This window comes from Equus asinus, chromosome 18, assembly GCF_041296235.1.
Source record: "Equus asinus isolate D_3611 breed Donkey chromosome 18, EquAss-T2T_v2, whole genome shotgun sequence".
Taxonomy (NCBI): Eukaryota; Metazoa; Chordata; class Mammalia; order Perissodactyla; family Equidae; genus Equus; species Equus asinus.
Genome location: NC_091807.1, coordinates 13,431,970 through 13,456,950, shown reverse-complemented (window position 1 = coordinate 13,456,950; position 24,981 = coordinate 13,431,970). Strand labels below are relative to the sequence as shown.

Here is a 24,981-nt window from a genome sequence, read left to right as displayed (position 1 = left end):
ACCATTGATCATTAAGGAATCTGGGTTGGAGGCTGAGAAGGCACCAGCACAAAACCATCTCCCACTATAAGAAGAGCAACTAGGGGAGGAACAACCTTGCTGAGCAGTAGTTCATTTGCCCGTGAAGATTTTCCTTCACTATAACCAGTCTTCAGGCCGCCAGTGCAATTCTCAGCTTTCAACTTAGGATAATTCATGGTGTGATGGTAAGAGCCTTAGGAGAGAAAACTGAGTCCTTACCACGGCTTTGTTCCTAAATAGTGCTGAATAAGTCATTCCACTATCTGAATCTCAGTTTCCACTTCTATAAGATAGTAGGGTTAGACTAGATGGTCTCTAAGGCTCCTTCCTCCTCTACAATGGTTCCATGAATACATTTTAAGTTATTTTGGAGTGGGGAGTGTTGTCTAACATAAAACACTGTTAGTTTCCTTTTGGAACTGTAGAACGCAGATTTCCAAGATGGCCTCTAATGAACCCTGCTGTATTAGTCAGGGTTTTCTAGAGGACCAGAACTAATATGATGTGGATATATAGAGAGAGAAATTTATTTTAAGGAATTGGCTCATGTGATTATGGAGGCTGGCAAGTCTGAAATTTGGAGGGCAGGCCAGCAGGCTGGAGACCCAGGGAAGAGTGGATGTTGTGGATAGAGCCCAAAGGTGGTCTAGAAGCCGAATTCCCTCTTCCCTGAGGGACTACAGTCTTTTTCTTAAGACCTTCAACTGACTCTATGTGGCCCCCTCACCAATGGAGGGTAATCTGCTTTACTCAAAGTCTACTGATTGAAATGTTAATCTCATCTAAAAGATACCTTCACAGTGACCTCTAGACTGGTGTTTGACCAGATATCTGGGTACTGTGACCTAGCCAGGTTGACACATAAAATTAACCATCACATCTGCCTTCTGGTATTTATGTCTTTGTGTAATCCTGACCTTTGCATGTGACTTGATTTCAATAGAATTTGGCAAAGGTGACAGGAAGTCATGTCCATGATTAGGTTACAAAAGACTATGACTCCTGTCTTGCCAGCAGATTCTCTCTATTGTCTTCTTGGTTTATGTATTATAATGAAATGAGATCCCATCTAGAAGAGGCCTTTCTGGCAAGGAACCAAGAACAGCTTTTAGCCTACAGCTAGCAAGGAACTGATGCCTTCATTTCAACAGCCCTCAGAAAAACTGAATGCTGCCTTATTCACAATAGCTAAGACTAGGAAGCAACCTAAGTGCCCATCTATGGATGAATGGATAAAGAAGATCTGGTGTATATATACAATGGAATACTACTCAGCCATAAAAAGGATGAAATCATGCCATTTGTGACAACATGAATGGACCTTGACAGTATTATGCTGAGCAAAATAAGTAAGACAGAGAAAGACAAATACCATATGACTTCCCTCATATGTGGAAGATAAAGAAATAAACACATAGATATGGAAAACAGATTGGTGATTACCAGAGGGGAAGGGGGAGGGGAGGGAGAAAGGGGTAAAGGGGCACACGTGTATGGTGACAGATGAAAACTCGACTTTTGATGGTAAACATGACGCAGTCCATACAGAAATCAAAATATAATGATGTAGACCTGAAATTTATATAATGTTGTAGACCAATGTGACCTCAGGAAAAAAATAACAAAATACCTCTGTTGCAAAGAGATAGATGCCAGAAACAAAAGAGGTATATAAACTTAGTTGTATAAATACATTTAAAGAAAAAAAACCTGATTGCTGGCAACAATCACTGAGTGAGACTGGAAAAGGATCCTTCCCCCAACTAAGCCTTTGGATGAGACCTCAAAACTTGGGGCCAACAACTTGGTTGCAACCCTGCGAGAGACCATAAAACAGAGGACCCATCTACGTCATGCACATATTCTTGACCCACAGAAACTGAGATAACAAATGTGTATTGTTTATGCCATTACATTTTAGAGTAATTTATTGCACAACAGTAGATAACTAAGGCAGGAACTAAAATTAATTTGACAAGTTATTAATCAGGGTTATAACCAAATCCATGCTAGCTAATTTAAGCAGAAAGGAATATATTACAGGTTAAAGAGAGCTCAGAATTGTTGGGAGGCTGAAGACAGATACTCTAGCTGAGCTTACAGGAATTACTCTGAGAAGCACACTACAAAACTTGCCACCCAAGAGGTAGGCTCTAGAACCAAGCTGTCTCTGCTGAGATTTGCTGCATTAAAAACTGGCTCCCCACACCTTGTCTTTGCCCCATGTTAGTCAGTTTTGTATCAGTATCTTAAGTTGGCTCATATGATGGATAGGAAAGAACCTAGCCTACGCATCTTATCTTATTCTAGTAACAAGGGAAGTCCATCCGTCCTTCCTTCCTCTCTCTTTCTCTTCTTCCTTTCTTCTTCTCTTTCTCACTTCTTCCTGCTTCTTCTACACATTGATTTTTAGGATCAGTGAATGACAGATGTCAACTACAGCAAGAAATATGTGTTCCCAGAATATCAAGAGAGTAATATCAGTACCTATGGACTTAGATGCTGTATTATTAGGATCAAGCCCAACTGCTCTAAGAATTCTCGGAAGGAATTTCAAAGGAATAATATGATCTAGTAGTCAGGAGCACAACATTTGGGGGTCAAACAAACATTGTAAAAATTCCAGCTTTGAAATTTATCAGCTGTGTGATCTTGGACAAGTTCCTTAAACTCTTCAAGCCCTGTTTCTTTTATAAAATGTGGAAACGATTCATTCCTCTTATTCATCATTTGAGAATAAAAAGTGACAATGTAATTAACATTATCAGCACAGTGGCTGGCACAAAGTAAATGATCAATAAGTGGTGTCATCTCTAAGAACATAACTGTGGCTTGTGGTTTAATGGAACAAGTCAATGGAGAAGGTGTGATTTAAGCTGGGCTTGGAAGAACTAGAATTAAACATAGTTAAAAGGGGGTCATTAAGACCGTCATCGCACACTGTCCTAGCATCTTTCACAAAAGGCCTTAAAATGCACTTATAGCCAGTGTCTTATAAATGGATAAATGGACACACTGAAACATGACATGTCACATTAGAATAGGTGAGTAATGGAGAAGTCAAGGTCGATGACTCCCAGATTGGTATTCTAACCACTCAACTGCATTTGTTACTTGCCTCCAAACTACTAAAATTGGGAGTTTTTTGTTCCCTTTCCATATTAGCATCAGCATTGACATAGCTGTTAATAAAATAGACACTAAGGGAAGAAAATGAAATTAACAATGGCATCCCATCAGTTAGGTCTTCATCAGACTGTGAACGAGAGGAGTCAGTGTCAAAACAGTGCATGTAATCCTTTTCTCGATTTCTCGATTATAAAATGAGTCATAACAAGCCGACATATAAAGCATAGATTACCTTCATTGAAAAGACTGCGCTTCTCTTTCATTTTTATTTTTTACCCATTATATCTGTGATCACATACAGCTATTCTTCTGCCGCCGATTCATATGTGAACGCTTTCTGGGGGTTTTAATTAGTTTCCTCTCGTAAATAGAGACTTATGTTAAAATAAAATGAAATCAATAGATTAAGGTTAATTATGCCCTGTTCTCTTTTTTATTTCCTAAGCTTATGATACAATTACTAATTGAATCTAATGAAAGCCATGGTTCTCTCTTTAATCATGTTTTAAAGAAAAAGCTGTAAAGCAAAAAGCCCATTCCCACTTTAATTTTCTCTTAAACGCTTTTGTCATCCCTACTGATTTTGGGTTGAAATATTGTAGACAAGTACCCGTGGATTGTTTCTACTGGAAGAGATTTTAAAGTTCTTATTCCCCAATCTTCATTCTAGAGATGCAGAGACTGGGGTTCTGAGAGGGTTCTTGGATCTTGCTCAGTTTAGTAGCAGAGCCGGGAAAGCAAGCCAGGTTCTGGAGTGCCAGTTCAGTGTTTTTCCGTTGTAAGGGTGGAATGTGATATTTTTACCCATCACACTTCTTTCCCCTATCACACTTCTTGCAAGTTTGTTTGGCTCGCTCCCGTTCCATTTGTGGCTATGAGGATTACATAAGATAATGATATAAGTGGCAGGAAACAGAAAAGTTAATAAACATTAGCTGTCCTTCCCCTTTCTAAAACCTTGTGTAAATATAATTTCATAAGTCACAACACATTTAGGGATACTTAAGAAAGCTCTCTATTTCAAGAAATCTGTAAGGGAATCTTTTTGAAAAGGGAGAACGTTTTATAATGCAAATACCCATCCCCTAGGTAACCAGTTTTGCTACCCTAGATATTTATAGTGCTGTGAGAGGAGTGTGTTAGTTCAAGATTGATAGAAAGCTCACTTAGCACACCAGTAGATGAATGGCAAAGTTCTACGCAATTTACCAGCTCTGTCCCTAACGGATTAGATGCGGTACCTGTGCATTCTCCAGGCACTACAAGCAATATATTCTGCCCTGAGACGACGGGCTGTGTGGGGATGCCATACACTGCTTGCTTCTCTTGGGGACGTCAGAATTCATTAGCTGCATAGGATTGTTACTCTTTGACAGGAGCTGGACAGGCTGGCAAGAATGTCTACTTTTCCCATCAGGATGAGCTCACGTTGCTTCTTCATCTTTGTTGCATTCTCATGAGGGGATGAAATCTGTTTTCCCTGAGAACCGTAACATTATTACAGTAATCTACCAGGGGGCCTCCAACGTGCAGACTGTCACCTAAATTCACTGGATCCTGAAGTGCCTACTTTTAATTAAATGTGCTGTCACAAATTACTGGGCATTCTGTGATGATAATGATGGCATCCACAAAATGATTCATGCCTTTAAAACACATCAGTGTGCTGTCTCTATATTTGTCTTCAAATAATACTAAATTATTAGCATTAATGCTTTGATAAGGGTGTGCTTTCTGAGTTGTTTGATTAGTAATGGCATATAATATTACATTTTCTCTGCATTTTTCAAGCCACTTTCCCTCTGGCCAATAGTGCTCATTTGTGAGATCTCTGATCTAACGACAGGGGATTCTATATCTGTGCAGTCAAGTATAGAGGTAGTATTGTGTACTAGTTAAGACATTAGGTGTAAAATTCCAGTTTTACCACCTACTAGTTATGTGACCTTAGGCAAGAATATTGACTGCTCTGTGCCTCAGTGTACTCATCTTTAAATTGAGGATAATTGTAATAGTATCAGTATCACAGGATTGCTGTAAAGATTTAATAAATTATTATATAAAAACATTTAAAATTGTGTTTGATAGTACATGAGTGTTCTGCCGTTATTATTCTGCAAATATGTTAAACCAGGAAATTAGAAAAGCAATAGGATTTAAAGGCTTGTCATTCTCAGCAGCTTGCTTTAACCGCCTGGGCTTGGACTAGCCACATTTGCTCATACTCCCCTTTGCTCTGTGATCTATTTACTAGGAGACTTCTCCTTCATAGGCTTTTTCTCCACACGTTTGCAGTCAGGTGTAGAGGCAAGGTAGAATTGCTTGTGGATTGTAGGACTCCTCTACGTGGGTGATGGTTTGTTAGCAAGTCATAAAAACCTCCTCCTTGTTTTGAGAACAAGGCTCAAAGGCTGGATTTATATATATTTTTTCTCTCTCTGGTGGCTTTAGGCGCACTGCAAAATTAGTCTACTTATTAACTTTGAAGTATCATAATCATTCTTTTTGCCAGATGTCTATTAGACTTTTTTTTAAAGAAACTTGTATTAATTTTCCTATCTTTTTTAAACTTCTGTGGGAAGTTTATTGAAGCATAGGGACCTAAGAAATGTCCAGAAACAGGCCGATTCAATTTGGATGTGGCATTCTTAGAATCATTGTATTTTAATATTAGTAAGACCATTTTAGTTATGCAAGTAAATAATCTTTATTTTTGCAAGAGAATAAGTTAGCAAAATGGAAATTGGATTAACTTGCTTTAATGAGAAGTTATATGTATATATACATAGGTGTATATTTGCATTTATGTTCAACTCTTGCCTCGATATCAGAATTCTGTGTAACTATTAGTGAATAATTAATCTGAGAAATAAAGTCTGTAGGTATTTCTGTATGTTTAGCATCATGTAAGAATTTTATAAAGGCTAGTTCATTTAATCTTCAAAGTTAAAAAAAATCAAGAATCCAACAGGATTCTGAGATCAGCAGTCACTGATGGTGGATATTTAAGAGGAGGACCACTTGTAGTTCTTCTTTGTATCTAAAACAGTATCTAATACATAGTAGATGCTCAATAAATTTTTGTTGCATAAACTGTGAATGTATGAATGAATGAATCATGTAATTCCAAAAGAATATATTAGAATGACAAAAATTAAGGTGAAGTAAAATTTAATTAAAGTAAAGTGCTATATGCATGACCCTAGACAAGTCAGTTTTCCATTTGGGATCTCAGTTTATTCATTTGCAAATCAAAGGTTAGATCTCATCAGCTCTACAGTCTTAAAAATTCACCATGGGACTTACACCATCATTTACTGCCAATCAGTTTTCTCCAGTGCAGAAACACCTTTCACATTTCCATTAGCTAGGTAACAACAACTCCTGACATATTCACTTCATTTTTCATTTTGACTTTGTGATTTGAAAGTAAGATTTAAAAACCAATAATGCAAGAAACAGACACATATTAGACTCAACCCCAAAGGACAGTCAACTGTAACCACTGCAGAAGAACAGAAATACGGCATTTGCTATCTGAAATTTCTCTCTTCTTTTAAGTGGCATCTTCTCTTCATTTCAAATTGTTTCCTAATTTGACCTTGTTTCATAGTTATATGAAAATGCTTTGCTCCTAGAACCTACTCTTATCAAAAGCCTGCTTTTCATCACCAGTTGGAAAATAACACAGGTTGGGCATATTCTTCAGTTTCTACTGGCCCATTTGTAATAATTTGCATACGTTTCATTTTTTATTTTCCTAACAATTGCCGGGGTAAAAATTAAATTGTCACAAACTCCCTAGTGAATGAAAGGTAAGACTAATGATTAGTACTTGATTTAGGAGATAATGAAATGAAGGCTAATAGGAGCAAATTTTGCCTGGTATTTATGACAAGTGTCAAATTAATGGACTAGGCAGAACTATTTCATTGACTTATTGAGATGGTATCTTCTTTTTGTAATTCAGATTAACATGCACACATGCACACACACACACACAGATGTAGTTTGGAAAATAAAGCTGTATATAGCCTTTCTTTGACATGCCCCTCCATGAATAAAGAGCTCAGGGTCTGAGCTCCAAAGTACATGGCAGTCTGCTATGTAAGCAGAAGTCAGAGTTGAAAGCAGCTGCTTTGGGTCTGATACAAGCAATACTAAAAATTGCTTAACCAGTTCAGTAATAAGCTACAACTAGGCAACACTTAGGGAACAGACATATTATTCTAATTAAGTAGATGGTGCCCTGTTTGAGGAGTAATCCTATTCGCTCCTGTAATCACACTTCAGACATGCATTTAATGTGCTTGGCCCTCCCTACCCTCTTGTAGGAAGCAGATTGCCTAAAGAGAACTACATTAACTCTTTCATCTTAATAGGGATTAAAAAGAAGTTTTAACTCAAAATCTTTTTGGAAGTATTCATTACAAGAAAACTCTTTAACAAAAGATCCCAAACCCAAACTGACTCATTACAAGCAAAAATTGGATGATCCGGATTCCAGTAAAATAAAACAAAGTAGACGGTCCCTAGAGAATGTTATGACAATGCGTATCTTAAAAATAACTGATCTCTAGCCTTAGTCTTATGAAAGTCCTTCAGTCTTGGTCCAGATGTCCCTAAACTTCAGCCCAGAAGCTAATTGTGACCGTTTCACCACATCGGCAGCCACACATGTTTAACCAGTTTTGTGTGGGTCCAGCGCTAGATTGTACGAACTCAGCTGAGGCATCCACGTGAAGCAGGAGACTGTGCTTCAATAATATGCCCCCGTCCCCATTCAAACACTCGGGGCTCAGTTGAACTCAAGTTTTGTGAGTCATCTGGAATTAATCTCTTTGGTAGTGAAGACAATGAATTACTGATATAATAAGTTGATTCAGAAGCACTGTGATTCAAATGATTAAAGTACAAAAGATGTCTAATATTTCCCATCTTTCTTATTGCAAATCCATCTTTTCTTACTAGTTAACTCTACACTAGACACTTCTCTCTATACTTAAAAAAGGTAGAATCTGTTTTGAAGAATGCAAAATTGGCAGTCCAAAGAGATTTATCTAAACCCATACAACAAATTAATGAGACTCAGGACAATGGATTCTGATTATTGAGACATATTTGGCTCAGACTGCATATATCACGTGAACATGGAGCTTTCTCCTTCCTAGAAAATTCCAAATATATATGAAAGAAAATGTTACCTAAAGATGGATGGCTATCTTTTTTCCTGATGACACTCACAAAGTTTGTGTGGCTGCCAATTGTGGTGAAAGGGACACAATTAGTTTCTGGGCTGCGATTTGGACACATCTAGACCAAGACTGAAAGAATTCCATAAAAAGATCATGGATAGAGATTGATTGTTTTTAGGACACATGATGACAAAAACATAGAGACCTGAAGGAGTGGTCAGTCTGACCACTAATTTCTAAAAGGTCTGTTGATAGCCCAACTCACCTCAGGGCTTGTTCATGATTCCCACATCTTTGCCTCCACCTCCACCTGTCTCCCACCAGACGTTGTCCTCTGGGTGGTCCATGGGCATTTTCACTTGGCAAAACTTGTTCCTCAAGTTCAGGGACTAATTGTTTCCGCATATGGGGTTTTTAGTGATACTACTCAACAGCTTCAAATAGGTAATTCAAATTGTCTTTGAGAGTTAAATCTTGATAAAAACACAATAAGGGTTAGAGAAAGGGCCCCCTCCATTAGTATGTAGGGGAAAGGTTATCCAGGATTTGACAGTGCTGAGACTAATACTATCAACTATTGGAATAATAAAACCAACTTCACTTTTTCTAAGTTTTGTTCACCACCCTCCCAGCCTTTGCATTTGGTTTTTCGCCCATGTGGAGTATTGGTCCCCAGATTCTATACTACACAAATTCCTACTATGCCAAACAAACCTCTCTAGAACATGGTCTGTTGCCTGTCATATAGTAGTTGTTCAAAAAGTACTTTGAACATCAAAAACATAAATGGTTTTTGAAGGAAGGAGTGGATGAATGAAACAATGAAAGAATCAGAAGGGTTCTTAAAGGTGCCTGGGAGCACTTTCAGCTCTTTCAAGGATGGTGAAAGATGTGGCAACATATTCTTCCCCCAAGAGTGTAAGGGATTTTACACAACATTCAGTTGCTCTGAAGAAAAAGGCCAGATGAATCACAGGTGTATTTCAACACACTCAGGGTATTGTAATAGGAGACTCCCTCTTTCTCAAAGGAAGGTACTATATAATGTAATTAACACACTCTGGTATGTATCTCTCCCATTGGTTTTGGTGGGTTGATGGGGGATGGAACGTTGAGGTTATGAGGATTTAATTCCATGTTTTCATTTAAAAGACTTGCTTTATAACTGGCAAGAGCTTAGAATAAAGTATAAGCCTCAGTTAATGGAGGAAGCATTCGACATCTCTCAAAGTTACAAAGACAAAAGGAGAAAAAAAATAAAAACTTGAACTAAGATTCTAAGACATGTTACTAAAACACAAGAGGGAAACACCAGTCATTTTACTGGGAAAAAGCAAAGTGAACTACATTTGGATTATACTCGAAGATGAACTTGGATTCTCTTTCTGATTTCTTGGAGTAGTGTTATTCATTTTATTTTTTATTTTATTTTACAGGAAGTTTCTAATTTTGAGAAAGCAAAACCAAAAAGAAAGTAAGTCAAATTTACTTTGAAAACTTTATGTTCTCTTAGTTCTATAATGTTGAATGGAGTAGTGTAGTGGGTTTTCTGTCAAAGTGCTTTTTAAAAAATTGTCATATACAAATCTAGGTATGATTTACTCTGCCACCATTTATCTGTTTATGGTGATGCATAGAAACTTGTGTTGTGACATTTCTGTAGGTAGAGATGTGAAAATGAAATTTTCAGAAGAAGAAATATGTTTAAACTAGGCTCAGATGAAAGTGGGAGCTGACTGGAAAATATATTTCTATTGGTGACCTAGTAATCTTCTGAAGAGTTCTTCTAATCCAAATAAAAATGTGTTTGCAAAGAGATTTGGGTTATTTAGGTCAGGCTTGGCTTTACATACAGCACATCAAGCTGCTGGAGGACGGGACACATACATGCTGCATAAGGTAATGGGATTTTAACTAATAAGCAGGAAATACATGGGGCAGGAAGTTGATTTGTGGGGAAATTTCCATATTGATTGCTGATGATACAGAAGAATGTCTTCCTTGCACTCTGGAATGGTCTGAGACCAAATTGTTAATATGTGAAATTCTCTTGGGATGTGTTATTTCTCGACAGTCTTTGGCCCCCTCACCCTCCCCTAAGGCACTCTGTGCTTTCATGTTCTTTCTTCCCTCTCCTGCTCAAAGCTTCTCCCAGTAAGGATGTAAAACGCATCCACAGTAAGTAGGTAATTGCGTGATTAACAGCGTAGAGCACCTGCCAGGCGAAGGTAGTTGTATTTTAGCCACAGTTACATGCTTAAACTACCACAGTGGCATTTTAAGCAGGAGCTGGAGTAAAGAAGGGGTTTTTTGGGGGCAGGCCTCTTCTTGGTCTTAAAAATCACCCCACTTTGTAGCTGTTTATTCTACCCATGGATGAGGAACTCCTAATTCCAAATCAAATACTTAAACAAAATTACAGCCATTGGCTTATGACTGATGCTTCTCCAGATTAGAGGATACCAAAACATGGCGGGGCAGAAGGAGGATGAAAGAAAGGGAAAGAACCTGATGCTGACTGAATTAGGACTTTTCAAACATAAACCAAATCAATTAATGTGACAGACAAACCAGTCGATCTGAGGACAGATTCCAACCAGTTAAAATAAAACTGAAGACACTTTTGAGTTCCTCAGTTCTTTTGTCACCACCCCCTGGAAGGGAATAACATCTCATAGTTACATACCTACCTTACTTTATAATATTATAAATAGTTTTTTTGGAATACATGTTATTTGCCAAGAGATGTCTTAAGTGTTTTGCATTAAAAAACTTAAAATAAATCAAAATAAAATGGTTAAGAAAAAAGACAGAGCCAGCCCTGATGGCTTAGTGGTTAAAGTTTGGTGTGTTCCACTTCAGCAGCCGGGGTTCAGTTCCCGGGAGTAGAACCATACCTCTTGTCTGTCAGTAGCCATGCTGTGGCAGCAGCTCACATGGAAGAACTGGAAGGACCTACAACTAGAATATACAGCTATGTACTGGTGCTTTGAGGAGAGAAAAAAAAAAGAGGAAGATTGGCAACAGATGTTATTTGCTCAGGGCAAATCTTTCCCAGAAAAAAAAGAAAAGAAAAAAATTATATGTGCAGATTTTTGCTCACAACCCTGAACTTAAAAAAATGGTGAACTTGGCTTTTTTAACAACTACCAAGAATATCAATAGTGGAAAACAGTGTGTGTTCACTCACATATAAATTGGTTAACATGGTCAAGTCAGCCTAATCCTATCCTCTGGTTTTGTTTTAGACATTTTATTACGGATATTTTCAATCATACCCAGAGGAAGAGCTAATGACCTCACGTTGCCATGCTTGAACAAGTATCAATTTATAGTCAATCTTATTTCATCTCTATCCATTTGACTCCCCACTTCCCCTACACTCCCACTGGGTTTCTTTTAAAGCAGAACCCAGATGTATAATGTTTCAATATATATTGTTAAAAAACAAGATTTTTTTTGTTTTTTTAAGCATAACCACAATACCACTACTGCACTGAGACAAAAGAAGAAAAATGGTATAATATCACCAAATATACAGTCAATGTTAAAATTTCTCTGATAACCTCAAGTGCTTTTTTTTATGGTTGGTTTATTTGAGTCAGGATTCAAACAAGATCCATGCAATGCATTTGGTTCATGTCTCTTAATATGAGTCTCTCTCTCCATTTGTTTGTTGAAGAAACTGGAGTGTTTGTTCTGAGGAATTTCCCATATTTTTGCATTTTGCTTGTTGGATCTTTGTGGTATTTCTTAAAAACATGCTCCTCTATCCTCTGTGTTTCTGTAAGTTTTAGTTAGATCTCGAGGCTTGAGAAAATCAAGTTTGGTATATATGTATATTTTAAAGTGGGTCATCGGTGACTTCATGCTTCCTGTTGCATGACATTGGAAGCCCGTATACCTGGTTGTCTCTGTTTTTATGATGGTGGTATTGCTTAGTGGGTTCAGATGGTATCAGGCTGATCCATCCAGCACAAAGTTGCCCATCAGCCTTTCAATTAAAAGCTTTAACAGCAATTGATGATTATTGCCCAGATCTGTTGTTTTATTGGGGGTTGTACAATGGTATTCAATTTGCATCATTCTTTCTGTATTTATTGAAGAGAATTGTTTGAAAAAGAACTTTCCCACATGAACTATTTGATTATCTTGAGATACATTCATGTAGAAATGGCCCACTCTTTTTTAGCAGGTTTTATGGACGTTAGTTTCTCCATATTGCATGGAAATTTCCAGGCCAAGGTTATACTTGTATTAACTACACTTTGGCATCTTGGATCAGAAAAATTCAGGACCATATGTAGAACTTAGAGATAGAATTTATTTCTCCTCTCTAAGGCATTGCGCATGTCTAAATGATTTAATTTGTTTGATTAAAATATTATTTATTAAATCTAGACTTAAATATCTGTTTCTTTTATTATTCTAGGTCAATCCAGAGATCTGTGTCTGAAAACAAAGTATTTGGTTAGTAATTCATAAGGTTACTTGTGAAAATGATATGTTTCCCTAAAAGTAATTTTCTTCTGCTACTTCCATAAAGCAACAATAAGTGGTTAACGAAAGTCAGATTGAGTTGTCTTTGAATTCTATAGAAGAAATTAAAAAAAGAAATGTGGTTCCATTCTAACTTTAAAAGGCTAAGACGAAGAAGTCATTGATTTATTCAGAATAATCTCCTTTTATATTAAAAAAACTAATTCTCTTTGGTGGTTTATTGACTGATTATCTTCCAGCTTCCCAATTTTAGCTTGGTAGGACCATGGTCAAGGTGACATCTTAGGTATCTTTTCAGATGTATGAATCTAGGAGTGAATAAAAAAGAAGTTGAAAATGTTTAGATTACAAAAGACTCTTCCATAACATTTCAAACAACAGACTTTTCCTTTAGTTTCTATGATTACAGTATCATAGTAATAATAAAGGCAATTGGCTCTGTATTTTAATTCTAAAGTGAATATCTGATTCTATTAATTACTTTAGAAAGTTAATGGATAGTGCCTCTCCATCCCTTACAGAACATCGAGAGTCACTAATTGTAAAACATTCATAGTGAATGAAAACCACTGGCTCATTCAGTCAGGCATTCATGTTTTATGCAGTTTGTCTACCTTGTAGATACCCTTTCTCCTTTCTTTCTCCTGAGCAGAGCCTAGGAGTCAGATGCTCAAACTCCTCTCCCCCTCTTTTCAAAACCAGTTTCCTGGATAGGATATGAAACGCTCATTCAGGCCAAGCTGATGATCATCAATGGATGCATCTTCCAAGTGTGTCTGCATTTTAATCGGGTCTGATATTCTTCCAGTGGCAGCATCCACAGGGGCTGGGTCCTGTCTCCTTATTCAAGGCCCTGTGGGCACTGGTTACTAAATATTTTGGATTTCAGCCCTGATTTGAATAGTGCATAGTCTTAAAAAAAAGGTAGTGAGGCAAAATTTTTTTTTTCCAGCTAGATCCATTCTCAAAGCAAACTACTTGGTTTGTGCACACAAGACTACAGATGCTTCTATCCTAAGATAATTCTTGATGATCAACTGCCTTCTCTGTAGTCAAAAGTGAGAGCAAATAGTGACTTTGAAAACAGCACAGCATGCTGACTTTCTCTCCAAGCAATGCTTCGGTTGCGTTATTTAAAATTGTCTTTCTCAGTGTTATGATGCAGCACGTGGAATGGTTAGTCTTTGGTAAGGAGATTAGACGGGATTCTTCACTTTGTTGCAGTTCACTTCTTTACAATATGTCCAGGCCCTCTGCTAGGTGTTGGGAGGACAAGGCTGAGCGAATCACGGTTCTTCCATGCAAGGGTCTTAGAGTTCCTTGAAACTATCACAGCTCAATGTTCTCTCTACGTAATTAATCATTTTGTTAAAAATAATGAGGAACGTGGAGGGTGGGGATACTTTAACTTATGCATAAAAAATAAATGGTTATTAATTCAGGAACAATACTCCAAAGAATAATGTAATCATAAGCTACCAAGAAGTATTTCAGTAGAAGCATTCTATTATGTATGCTTGCGTGCTTACATAGTTCATGGAAATAAATAGGAGCCCATCTGGAGTGTCCACCAGGGACTAGAACTCCCCAGAATGGACCACAGAGCTCTCTTAGCATATCACTTACCAGGTTACCACTGTGTGCTGAACTTGTTTTGATTTCAGATTTCTTACACCTGCTGGACAGATATTACCGTGAATTCTGCTAACCAATCCTTTGCTTTACTTTAGAAGGAAAAACTGTGAATGACACACTCTGGCAGGAGCCCAGCAAGCCTGAGAATGATTCCCACATCAGAAGACTCTGTCAGCTAAAAGGTAATTGCTAAATTTAGTTCAGCTGACTTTGCATTTTCCCAAAGTGGTTTAAAGGGCAGGTAAGAAAAATTTACATCTTTCTCCATTAAAATAAGCAGGGCATTGTGGTCTTCTTAAAAGGGAACAACTAATAGAATAGAATAGAATATATATATTATTAATAGAATATATACTTGTGCGTGTGAAGATACACGTAGACATATAGAAAGGAAGTGGAATCTAATTAAGTTGCCTGTTGAAGCAAAGAATCAACTGCAAATAATATTTGAAGTCTTTAGTGTCTTAAAAGAATTTTAAAATGTATTAAAAATAAGCACATAGAAAAACCCTCTAAAAATAACATCAATATATTAATATACATATAACATAAAGATGTGTTATATTTAGGTTTGCTTTAAAAATTTAAGAGAAGTAACCTTTATTATTAATGCAAAATTATATCATTTTACCATTTAAAAATTCTCAAGAGCAAATTAGCAGCAGGTATAGAAAAACATTAATAATAAATGACTTCATAATTAAAATTACTTAACTTTGAGAAGGTAATGAATAAAACAAAAAGTCTTAAGAGTTAACAAAGATGAACAACAGCATGAAAAATTGATCTCCTTGGTCGTCCTCCAATGTTACTGAAACAAGAAATAATTGATTATATTAGTTATTGATTATCTAAGAGTTTCTTATTTTTAACTAAAAAATATTTAATATCTTGGAACAAAGGGAATTATAGTGTATTCTTTTTCTTTTTTTTGAGGAAGATTAGCCCTGAGCCAACATCCACCACCAATCCTCCTCTTTTTTGCTGAGGGAGACTGGCCTTGAGCTAACATCCATGCCCATCTCCCTCTACTTTATATGTGGGGATGCTGCCACAACATGGCTTGACAAGCAGTGCACAGGTCCACACCCGGGATCTGAACTGGCAAACCCTGGGCCACTGAAGCCGAGTGTGCAAACTCAACTGCTGCGCCACTGGGCTTGCCCTATAGTGTATTTTTTATAGTCAGGAGTTTAATGGTTTGATTATACACTGTGTTCAGATTTTGCTTTTTGTTTTTGTAACACAGCTCTTAGATTTATGAAGTAATTATTTATAAAACTAATAATTTTCCTTTGAAATATTTCAGTTTTATCCAAAATCGTGTAACATTTTAGTAAACAATTTTACTGAATTTTTAAATATTGACAATTTTCCTATTATACAGGTGAAATATTTTGGGATTATCTTAGATATTTTCTTTTAATTACAAAATAGGAAATGTTTATCACGTTTTGGTTGGACTCTACCTTCCCCTCACAGCTGTCAGCTATCTTTACTCACACTCCCAGTAGGTTAGTCAGACATCCATCCCCCATCCATTCATCCATCCCCCATCCCTTTAATGAACACATGTTATTTTCAGATTATTATATGTTGATCTGTGGATAAAAAAGTTATAACTATTATAGATTATTTTTAGTTATAAATTTTGCCATAAATCTCTTCAAGTATTCTATTTTTTAAAACTTTCTGTGAATTTTGTTTTTTAATTTAGGAGTAATAGGCAGGTAATTCTATTACAACTACTCTGACAAAGCAGCAAAAATTCTTGGCCTTAGATGAGGTTTTTCTGATTAGTCATCTGTTCTTTATCAGAGAAGAAAAATGAAGGCTTTACAAAATCTTCTCAACTTCGCTATTTCTCAGATTCTTGAGTGACCCTGGGTTCTGCGCGTTGTGTGGGTACGTGTGTGTGTTTAAGAACATCAGCTGACATTTCAGCAGTAGCAGCTGAGTCACAGGACATTTTCTAGGGATTAATGCTGTGCTAGGAAGGGTTGATGGCCTGAGACCAAGGCTGTCGGTGCCATTGTAAATTGAAGGGCGAGATTCAGTGGGGGAGGGACAGCCACAAGTTGTGGACCTGAATTTTATGGGTGTAGTAGCTTCATTTGGAAGCCTCAGAGTATTTCTAAGCAATTAGTGCCCTACATATCAACCCATAATATTTCTTTCTCATTTTAAACACTACTTTTTAACTGTTAATTGCATAATGACTTAAGAGTGGTTTACTGTGCCTGCGGATAGGCGGCCCGTGAAGTTTAGTGAGATAGGCGGCCCGTGAAGTTTAGTGAGATGAAGGTGCACCATCGCTGTGAGCCACAGCCCATGATTTTATTGAACACTAATGATGCAATTGCAACCTCAATAAAACAGAAGAAAATATATAGGGAAATAAAAAAATATATAGGCGGGAGTGACATTAACTCCTAAAGAATCTGTTACAAACTCCAAGACCAAGAAAAAAAGAACATTTCTCTCAATGTCAATTTCAAAATGGTATTTCTACATGACCCATATTATAGTAACAGCATTTCAGTCTTTTATAAAGAGTATTGGGGCCTAATGAAAGAAACTTCTACAGGCTATATTTAGCCAAGTATTTGTGCCTGGTGTTTTAATCCATAAAGATATTCATTTAACTCGATAACATGACTGTGTTATGTCAGTTAAGACAAAATTTATCAGAATAAGTTGAGTACCAGAAGCATAACATTTTTAGTTTATCTCGTCCATTTCCTTCTTCTAAGAAGAATTTTATCTAAACCTACATCTGCTATTCAAAGAGACATCTGTGAAGTAAATGTAGGATAAATTAAGTGCTCAGGACTTTACAACTGAAAAATTGTCATAGTTTAGGTATCAAGGGAAATTAATCTGTAATTCATATGAATTGTATTTTTAGCATCATAAAAAAGCAGAATATTCATAATATTCATTTTAGTAAATTAAAATCAATTTTAGGATCTTTAAACTTATTTTGGCCTTAGTTTTAAGAAAAACAAAGCCTGAAAAGAACAAACTTTGAAGTCTATGAATTGAAATTTGTCTAAGATCAAGTTATGATTTAAGTCGAGACAGTTTCAAAAACAGAGTTTTCATATTTTATACCAGAAAGTATAAAGAATAAAAGCAAAGCAAAATTTGTAAAAAATATAAAAAGGAAACATATATTTGGAGATTTAGAGATTTTCCAGCAGTATGACCATGACAGATTATTCTATAAAACAGAAGAGATGCAAAAAAAATTGACATAGTAGTAAGGAAGTAAGGGGCTGGATAAGTTCAGGAAACGTGGTTAGTAATGAAAGGTGTGTTAACTCCATCCATACTGCTGCAAAAGTATTTTTAAAATAATCCTCTTTACCTATGGTTTTGATGAGATTCATTCTCAAAAACACCCCATTGGTAGAGGAGAGATGTTGTTAGAGCCTTCCGGTTTAACATTTGAATTGCCATTGGTTTGAAACTTTCTTTCCTGGATTCTTAAAATAAATCAATCTTATTTTATTTGGCCAGCCTCTTCAGAGTAAGCATCTAAATATTTTGGCTTAATTTTTCCAGACCTTATTAATTCTTTTTCTTTATTGGCTTGATACTCTCATTTTCAAGATGGCAAATGTATAGTCACAAATGTATTTACTGTTCTGTTTAATTTTCAGGGACCACACTCATTTAAAACATTTCCTAGGAGCATGTAATTTAACTCTGGTTAGTCTGGACTACATGAGGAGTGACAGAGAGAAGTCCTGTTTCATACGTGAACATCTGCTTATGATGTGGGAATAAACCCGCTAAGCAGAGGCTGCCTGCTGAGTGCGCCTCTTTTGTTTCCAGGGAAGGCTTTCTGACTTGAGTGATGGGAACACTCAGAGTTCTAGTTCTCTGTACAAGTGAGTCTTGGGATCCCTTCAGTTTTTTAGGGGATTTCTTATAGGATTATACTTACCTGAGTATGGTCAGAAATATCTTCATTAGAATCACCTAGAAGCTGATTAGAAATATTACATTGTTTTACCTAATCCCATTTTTTTTTGTTGGAGTCTGCATATTTACATTGGATGGTGCATTCTTATGTACACTGTTGTTTGTGACCCACTTGTGTAGTTTATGCATGTTCTGATAATGTATTGCTGCAAACAGATCACCTCAAAACTTAATGACATCAAACAACATTTTATTAAGCTCATGGATTTTGTGGGTCAGGAATTCAGTATGAGCAGTGCTTTGTGATGTCTGAGACTTCCTCAGAGAAGACTAGAATGACTGGGGAGGACTTAAATGCCTGGTGGCTGGAATCATCTAAGGGCTTCTTCACTTACAGGTACATCTGGTACCTGTTCTGGGATAACTTGAAGGCTGGGATTGTCAACTGGAAAACCAATATGTGGCCTCTTCATGTGACTTAAGCTTCTCTCAGGCTAAGGGCTGGGTTTCAAGAGGGAGGGACCTGAGAGGGAGCTTCACACATCACACGAGGAAGTGTCTGGAGAGTGAGCATCCCAAAAGATCAAGGTAGAAACTGCAAGACTTCTTCTGACCTATCCTTGGAGGTCACAGAACATCATTTCCACTGCATTCTACTGTGACAAGTGACTCGCTAAGGCCAGCTCAATTCAAGAAGAGAATTGAACGCCATTTCTTGATGGAGGAGTGCCAAGGTCACATTGCAGAATATGTGGTATGAGAGAGATTTTTGCAGTCATCTTTGGAAAATACAACTGCATATTGCCTAATTCAGCTATGGTGACTTTGTTGCTACTTAGGACAAAATTGCTTTTGTCTTGATAAATGTTCCTATAGGGTAATATTTGGGAGATTAGAAATAAATAAAAATGTATAAGACCACAAAACAAATGGGTAATCTTCTGCCCACTGAGGAAAATCCACTACAATTTAAACAGCAGATATTTATTTGGGCAATTAGAATTGTAATTCTGGAGACACAGATTCAGGTAGAGACCCAAAATGTGTTCCAATTCTAGAAGAGGAGTTCAAGGATTTTATGGGGAAAAGAGAGGATGAGGTGAATTGTGTTGAAGAAGAGTGCCTTGGTGCTAGATGAGGTAGGGCCAGGTTTGTACTTCATTGATTGTGGTTTGAGATTCAGTCATCAGGCAGAAGGCTAGACTTGTACTTCATTGATTGGTTAGCAATTTGGTCATCAGCAAAGTCCAGTTTTATCAGTCCTTACAAAGAGGGTATTCTTGTCCTTACTGACTTCTTGGAATGTTGGTAGTTTGGTCCAGTTTGGAAGATAAAGAAAACAAGATGTAAAAAGCAGTTCCTCTGAGACAGCTGCTCTGGCTCTAATGTAATAGGGCTCTAAACGTGTCATCTTTCACACTGCATAAAATGCCATTTTCCTGGTTTCCCTTTGTTAGTCCAAAACCCTCAAAGGTCTTCCATTTTCTACAGCAGACCACAAACTAGTAGCTCTGTAAATTTATTCTGAGGAAAAGCTTGTTTGGGGCATACAGTAATTTAAAAGTCAGGAAATTTTAAAATCTATGTATTTATACTGTCTTGAAAAACATGAGGGAAATGGACAATCCTGGGCTCGAATTCTAAGAGAGTTGAGAGTAATGGCTGCCCTTTAGCAATGGCGGCCCTACAGCTTACCACTGACATACCATTGTCTCTTTGACAAAATTCACCTCATTTAGTTAAGTTACTTGTTTGACTCCTGTAAATATTTTTATTTGCAATATTGGTCTGTGAGTATGTCCAACTTCCTCCACTTGGCACTCAAGGCCCATTAAAATTTGACCTCACTTACCCTTCCAGCCCAACCTCCTCCTATGATATATTCCGATTTGCCTGTTGCTTGACCAGTCTCAATCTCTACACTTAATTCAGCATGTTCCACTCATTCCACACTATAGGCTAGTGTTCACAGCGTTGCCACTATATTTGTAACTTTTCCTTTCTTTCCACCTTTTCAAACGATGTCCATTCTTTGAGCTTCCATTGGGGCCCCGCCTCTTCCACAAGCACTCTAGGTCATGGTGATCTCTCCCCATCGCTTTGGGTGAGTCACTCATTTTACTGTCTTACCTTGTTATGTAAGTGATATAAATGCCTTGTGCATATTCCTCAGCTGCTTCCAGATTCTAGAGTACAGGGGACCACTTTACTGTTCTTTTCCTGTCCCGAGAAGAATAATTATAGAGGGAGTGCTCCAAACGTCAAGTTAAAGGATCAAAAAGGGGGAGAGATGGAAAGGAATAAAGAACAGAATAAAGAAATTTGTTTCCTAAATACAGAAACTAAAAAAAACACACAAAAAACTAAAACTGCAAAATTCTACTTCTAGCATCCTGATGCCGTGATAGAAGATCTTGCTTCAAAGAGCCGGCTCACAAACCCAGCTCTTTTTAAAGTTTAAGTATTTTCTGGAATCCTATAGTGTGGTTACTCTGATTTTAAATATGAAGTTATTGATGTAAATACCTCTGCGACTGAGCAGTGAATAGCTCTGAGACTGAGGCCCTTTCCTCCCCGCAGAAAGTAGCAATGATTGCAAATAAACAGGAGTGAAGGTGAAAGGAAAAATAACGGGCCAGGTGGCCAGGTGATTTCTGTGGGTCTCAGTCTCCTCCTCCGTAGACTGAGGGCCTTGGATCCAGTAGTCCATAAAGTCCAGCCCTCCTTTAGCTCGGTGTGCTTGTCAGGTTTAAATAAATGGAGCCCCTTTTACAGGACCTGAAAGGGAAATAGTACTACCTTTTGAAAAGGTTTCATTTAGCTGCAAGCAAATGGATGCCCCATTCCAAAGCTTTTACTAAAGCATGCAGAGAACAATTTCAACATAAATAATTCATGTGGAGAAGACATAAGCTAATGAAGCTCAAAATGCCAGGGGAGGAAAGCTTAGTTTCACAGAAACGGGTGAGGTGATAACTTCATGGAATCATGCATTCTGGAGTTAGAAGTGGCTTTAGTATCTACATGTGACTCTTTTATTACCAACAGGGAAACTGAGGCCCAGAGAGGTTCCGTGGCTTGTGCAGGTGCACACTTGGTCAGTGGCATTCTTCATTTTTATTTGTTAAATTTCTATTTTATTTTGATCTGTTTCTTGTAAGAATAACATATCTTTAAGAAAGTAAACATTTGGGGCTGGCCCCGTGGTGCAGCGGTTAAGTGCGCATGTTCCACTTTGGCAGCCCAGGGTTCACAAGTTCGGATCCCGGGTGTGGACATGGCACTGCTTGGCAAGCCATGCTGTGGTAGGCATCCCATGTATACAGTAGAGGAAGATGGGCATGGATGTTAGCTCAGAGCCAGTCTTCCTCAGCAAAAAGAGAAGGATTGGCAACAGATGTTAGCTCAGGGCTAATCTTCCTCAAAAAAAAAAAAAAGAAAGTAAACATTTATGATCTAGTCAATATAGTGTCTTAATAGAATAAAGAAAAATATAATGAGTACTAAATTGCACATAAACTTCTTAAATCTTGTAATTTCTGATAATCTATATATAATGTTTCTCTCTTTTCATAGATGTAAGTGAAGATGATAATTTTCTTCTGAGTAATAACATACAAACCCTTCAAGGAAAGAGACTACAGGGCATTTCCCACCAGGTGAAGTGAACAATCAACATTTACGTGTTTGTGAAGATCATTTTGTCCCCGAGCTCTGTGTGGCGCTAGGTGTCGTGTACAATACTTAGACGGCCTTATAGCTGTTTTGTATTTAGTTATTGTAGGTTGTTTTGTAATTGATATGCTTATGCCCCTGTGAATTGAAATATAAATGAAAAAAATCAAATGATGACTTGAGTGAATACACCATTTTGATTATGCAAAACATCGTGCTCTACAGCCGTTTGGTAAGTAACTCTGAGCCTGTTAAATTAATATACTGGGGTTTTCTCTGACAAGACCTGTGCTAAACGCTTAGAACTATCTGGCAACCTTCAGCGTGGGGCACGTGCCTTGTGTTTTTATATTTGATGTAAAAACATATAGTGTGATTCCTGACATATCCCTTTTAAAACTGCATTAATTAGCCCAGGAGTTCAAGCAATTAAGAATGTCTGAACCTTGGGCCTCTCTAATAATAATAACATATTAACAGTCAGATAGTTGCTATTCACCCTGTAACAAAAAATAATGTATGTGTCAATAGGGCTGACTCAGGCATCATACTGAATTTTGATATTTTTCTGACAGCTGTGGGTTCTCTTTAATCATTCTGATAGTTTCATTAGAAAATTTAGAACTGACCTTCCTCGGCGCAGTAGATTGATCAATAGGCAGAGGGTATATAGCATATGAATTGTGAGGGGCTGATTTGGTGAGGACAGGGAGCTCGCGTTCCTAAATCCAGCCTGATTTCTGAGGCTGTCGGAGGCCCTCCGATGAATTAGACAGTGGGCCATAACTTTGGACCAGCCACGGTTTCTGCTGGCTCTTCCGATGCTGCGGGAGTGAGAGAACTGTGCTCCCGAGGCCGGCTGCACACGCTGCACAGTGCCTGAGCGCCTGGCTCCCGCCAGGGTCCCCCTGCAGCTCATGGTTGCCAGTTCTGAAAACAGACAGAGCTCCCTTTGAATCCTGGTTTGGCCCTTAGTAGCTATAAGACTTTGAGCAATTTAATTAATCTCTCTGCCTCAGTGTTCATCATCTGTAAAATCAGTCTGTAAAGAACCTGTATCTCATGACTGTCTTGAGGATTAATTGAGATGCTTCATGAAAGCACTTAGCTTCATGGCTGGCATTTAGGAGCTGATTAGAAACCCTCAATTGTTGTTGTCATTGAAGCTCTTCTCTTCTCTTCTCGCTCCCCTTCCTCCTCCTCTTACTCTTTCAAGGGCTTAGTGACACTTTCACAAGCACAGCTGGCAGATTATCTCTAAAATGTGCGGTCTCATTCTCCTAAATTTAGATGAGACCTCAGATATAGTATCTAAGTGAAACGTTGTCTGATAGCCAGGAAAAAATAACGGCTGGTTTACAGTAAGAGCTCCCCAGAGTGCATTGTGCCAAGAGAAATCCTTCTTTAGGTTTTTAGTAGAAAAATAGAACCATCTCTTAGAAAGAAGAAAATGATGTAGAAAGTTCTTAGAAGAAAGGGGTTAAATAAAATATCTTCACTTTAACACCAATCTTTCTGGACATTTTAATTGACCAAGAAATGATCCTTCTAAAATGGTAACCATTCAGTTGTACTATGCAATTTATCACTACAGATGCGTTGAGGGAGTTCATACCCAGTGACAGACAAGCAGGGGCATCTAATCTAGAAATCTTCATTTGGGAGAAGGAGATGGTCTTATCTATCTTTAATATCTCTGGTCTTATTCATAGTAGGCATTCAATTGCACTTAACTAATTAAGAAACATTTTTTCTCTATGACAGAATACTTCCATGTAATGAAATATTATGAAGTGTTAAGAAGTGCCATGCAAATATTAATCTATAAACTCCTTGTGACTGAGGAAAAGTAGGATCAATTTACGTTTTGAAAGATGGGACAGAGAGAGAACCATTCATTAGCGTGAATGGGGAGACTCACTTGTCGTTGGAGTCCATAAGAATGGACGTCGGTACGGACTGTGGCCTCTCATCAAATGAGCAAATGACTTAGAGCAACGTTTCTTCAAGTGTGGCCCAGGGACCTCCTGTATCAGAATCACTTGGGTATTTGTTAACAATGCAGACTTCTGAGCCCCCCCGCCCCATCCAACTGAATTATCATGTCTGGGCTCTAAGAATAGGTATTTCTATGAGTTTCCAGAGGATGCTCAGTACATGAACCTTGAGACTCTCTGGGATCCAAACAGCTGATGGGTCTACAGACCTGATGCCCCATGCGTTTTCACTTCGCAAGCCCAAACTTGGCTCTGGGAAGACTACAGCCTTCTGGAAAAACTGAAGTTGATTTCTGTTCCAAACTACAGGAATGATATACATTCATTATAGAACTTTTTAAAACTCTGTAAAAGTAGAAAGGATTAAAATAATGAATTATATCTTAACAGAGTAAATATTTTCATATTTTGGCCATTTTACTAAATATCATTAACATGGGATAAAGCTTATAGGATGTAAAACATATTAATAGTTATAATTATCATATGACCATGCATACAAAATATATTATGTTGGATAAAAATCATTCAGAATAAAAGATTTAAACATTAACTGAATCCCCAATCAGAAAACACTCAACCAGACATGTTTTCTTCATATTCTCAAAATGAGAGGAAAGATCTCAGGCATAGAAGGTACGAGGAACCAAGTGTCAAGGGCAGGGGAGGATGGTTATGGAATGCTTTCTGCAATACCGACTGCTCCATGAATATTTCTGACTACTTGGCCTGGGGTAAACTTGCTGGAGAACCAGTCTTGCAGAAGTGCTGATGGAGAGAGTTTGGAGCAAAGCAAACTGCCTGCTGCTGTGATCATTATACCGACCATAAAGAACGTTTTGGGAGAACTTGACTCCCAGCATTTATTTTTGTATCCTTGTTCTTGTTTGTTCTTTTCT

General features: G+C 37.5%; 1 protein-coding gene across 3 annotated transcripts in view; it reads left to right on the top strand.

The window, feature by feature from the left end:
• The window catches only part of SAMSN1 (SAM domain, SH3 domain and nuclear localization signals 1), a 133,145-nt gene that overhangs the window by 11,447 nt on the left and 96,717 nt on the right, over nt 1-24,981 (top strand). Inside the window, exons 3-6 of one of the 3 annotated variants that reach the window (XM_070488708.1) lie at nt 9,782-9,819; nt 12,778-12,815; nt 14,576-14,662; nt 21,987-22,069. In XM_070488708.1, coding sequence (XP_070344809.1) covers nt 9,782-9,819; nt 12,778-12,815; nt 14,576-14,662; nt 21,987-22,069 — 246 coding nt within the window. Of the gene's footprint in view, nt 1-9,781; nt 9,820-12,777; nt 12,816-14,575; nt 14,663-21,499; nt 21,508-21,986; nt 22,070-24,981 lie in introns of those variants that run through there. The other 2 variants (XM_070488709.1, XM_070488711.1) reach the window with 2 other exon arrangements.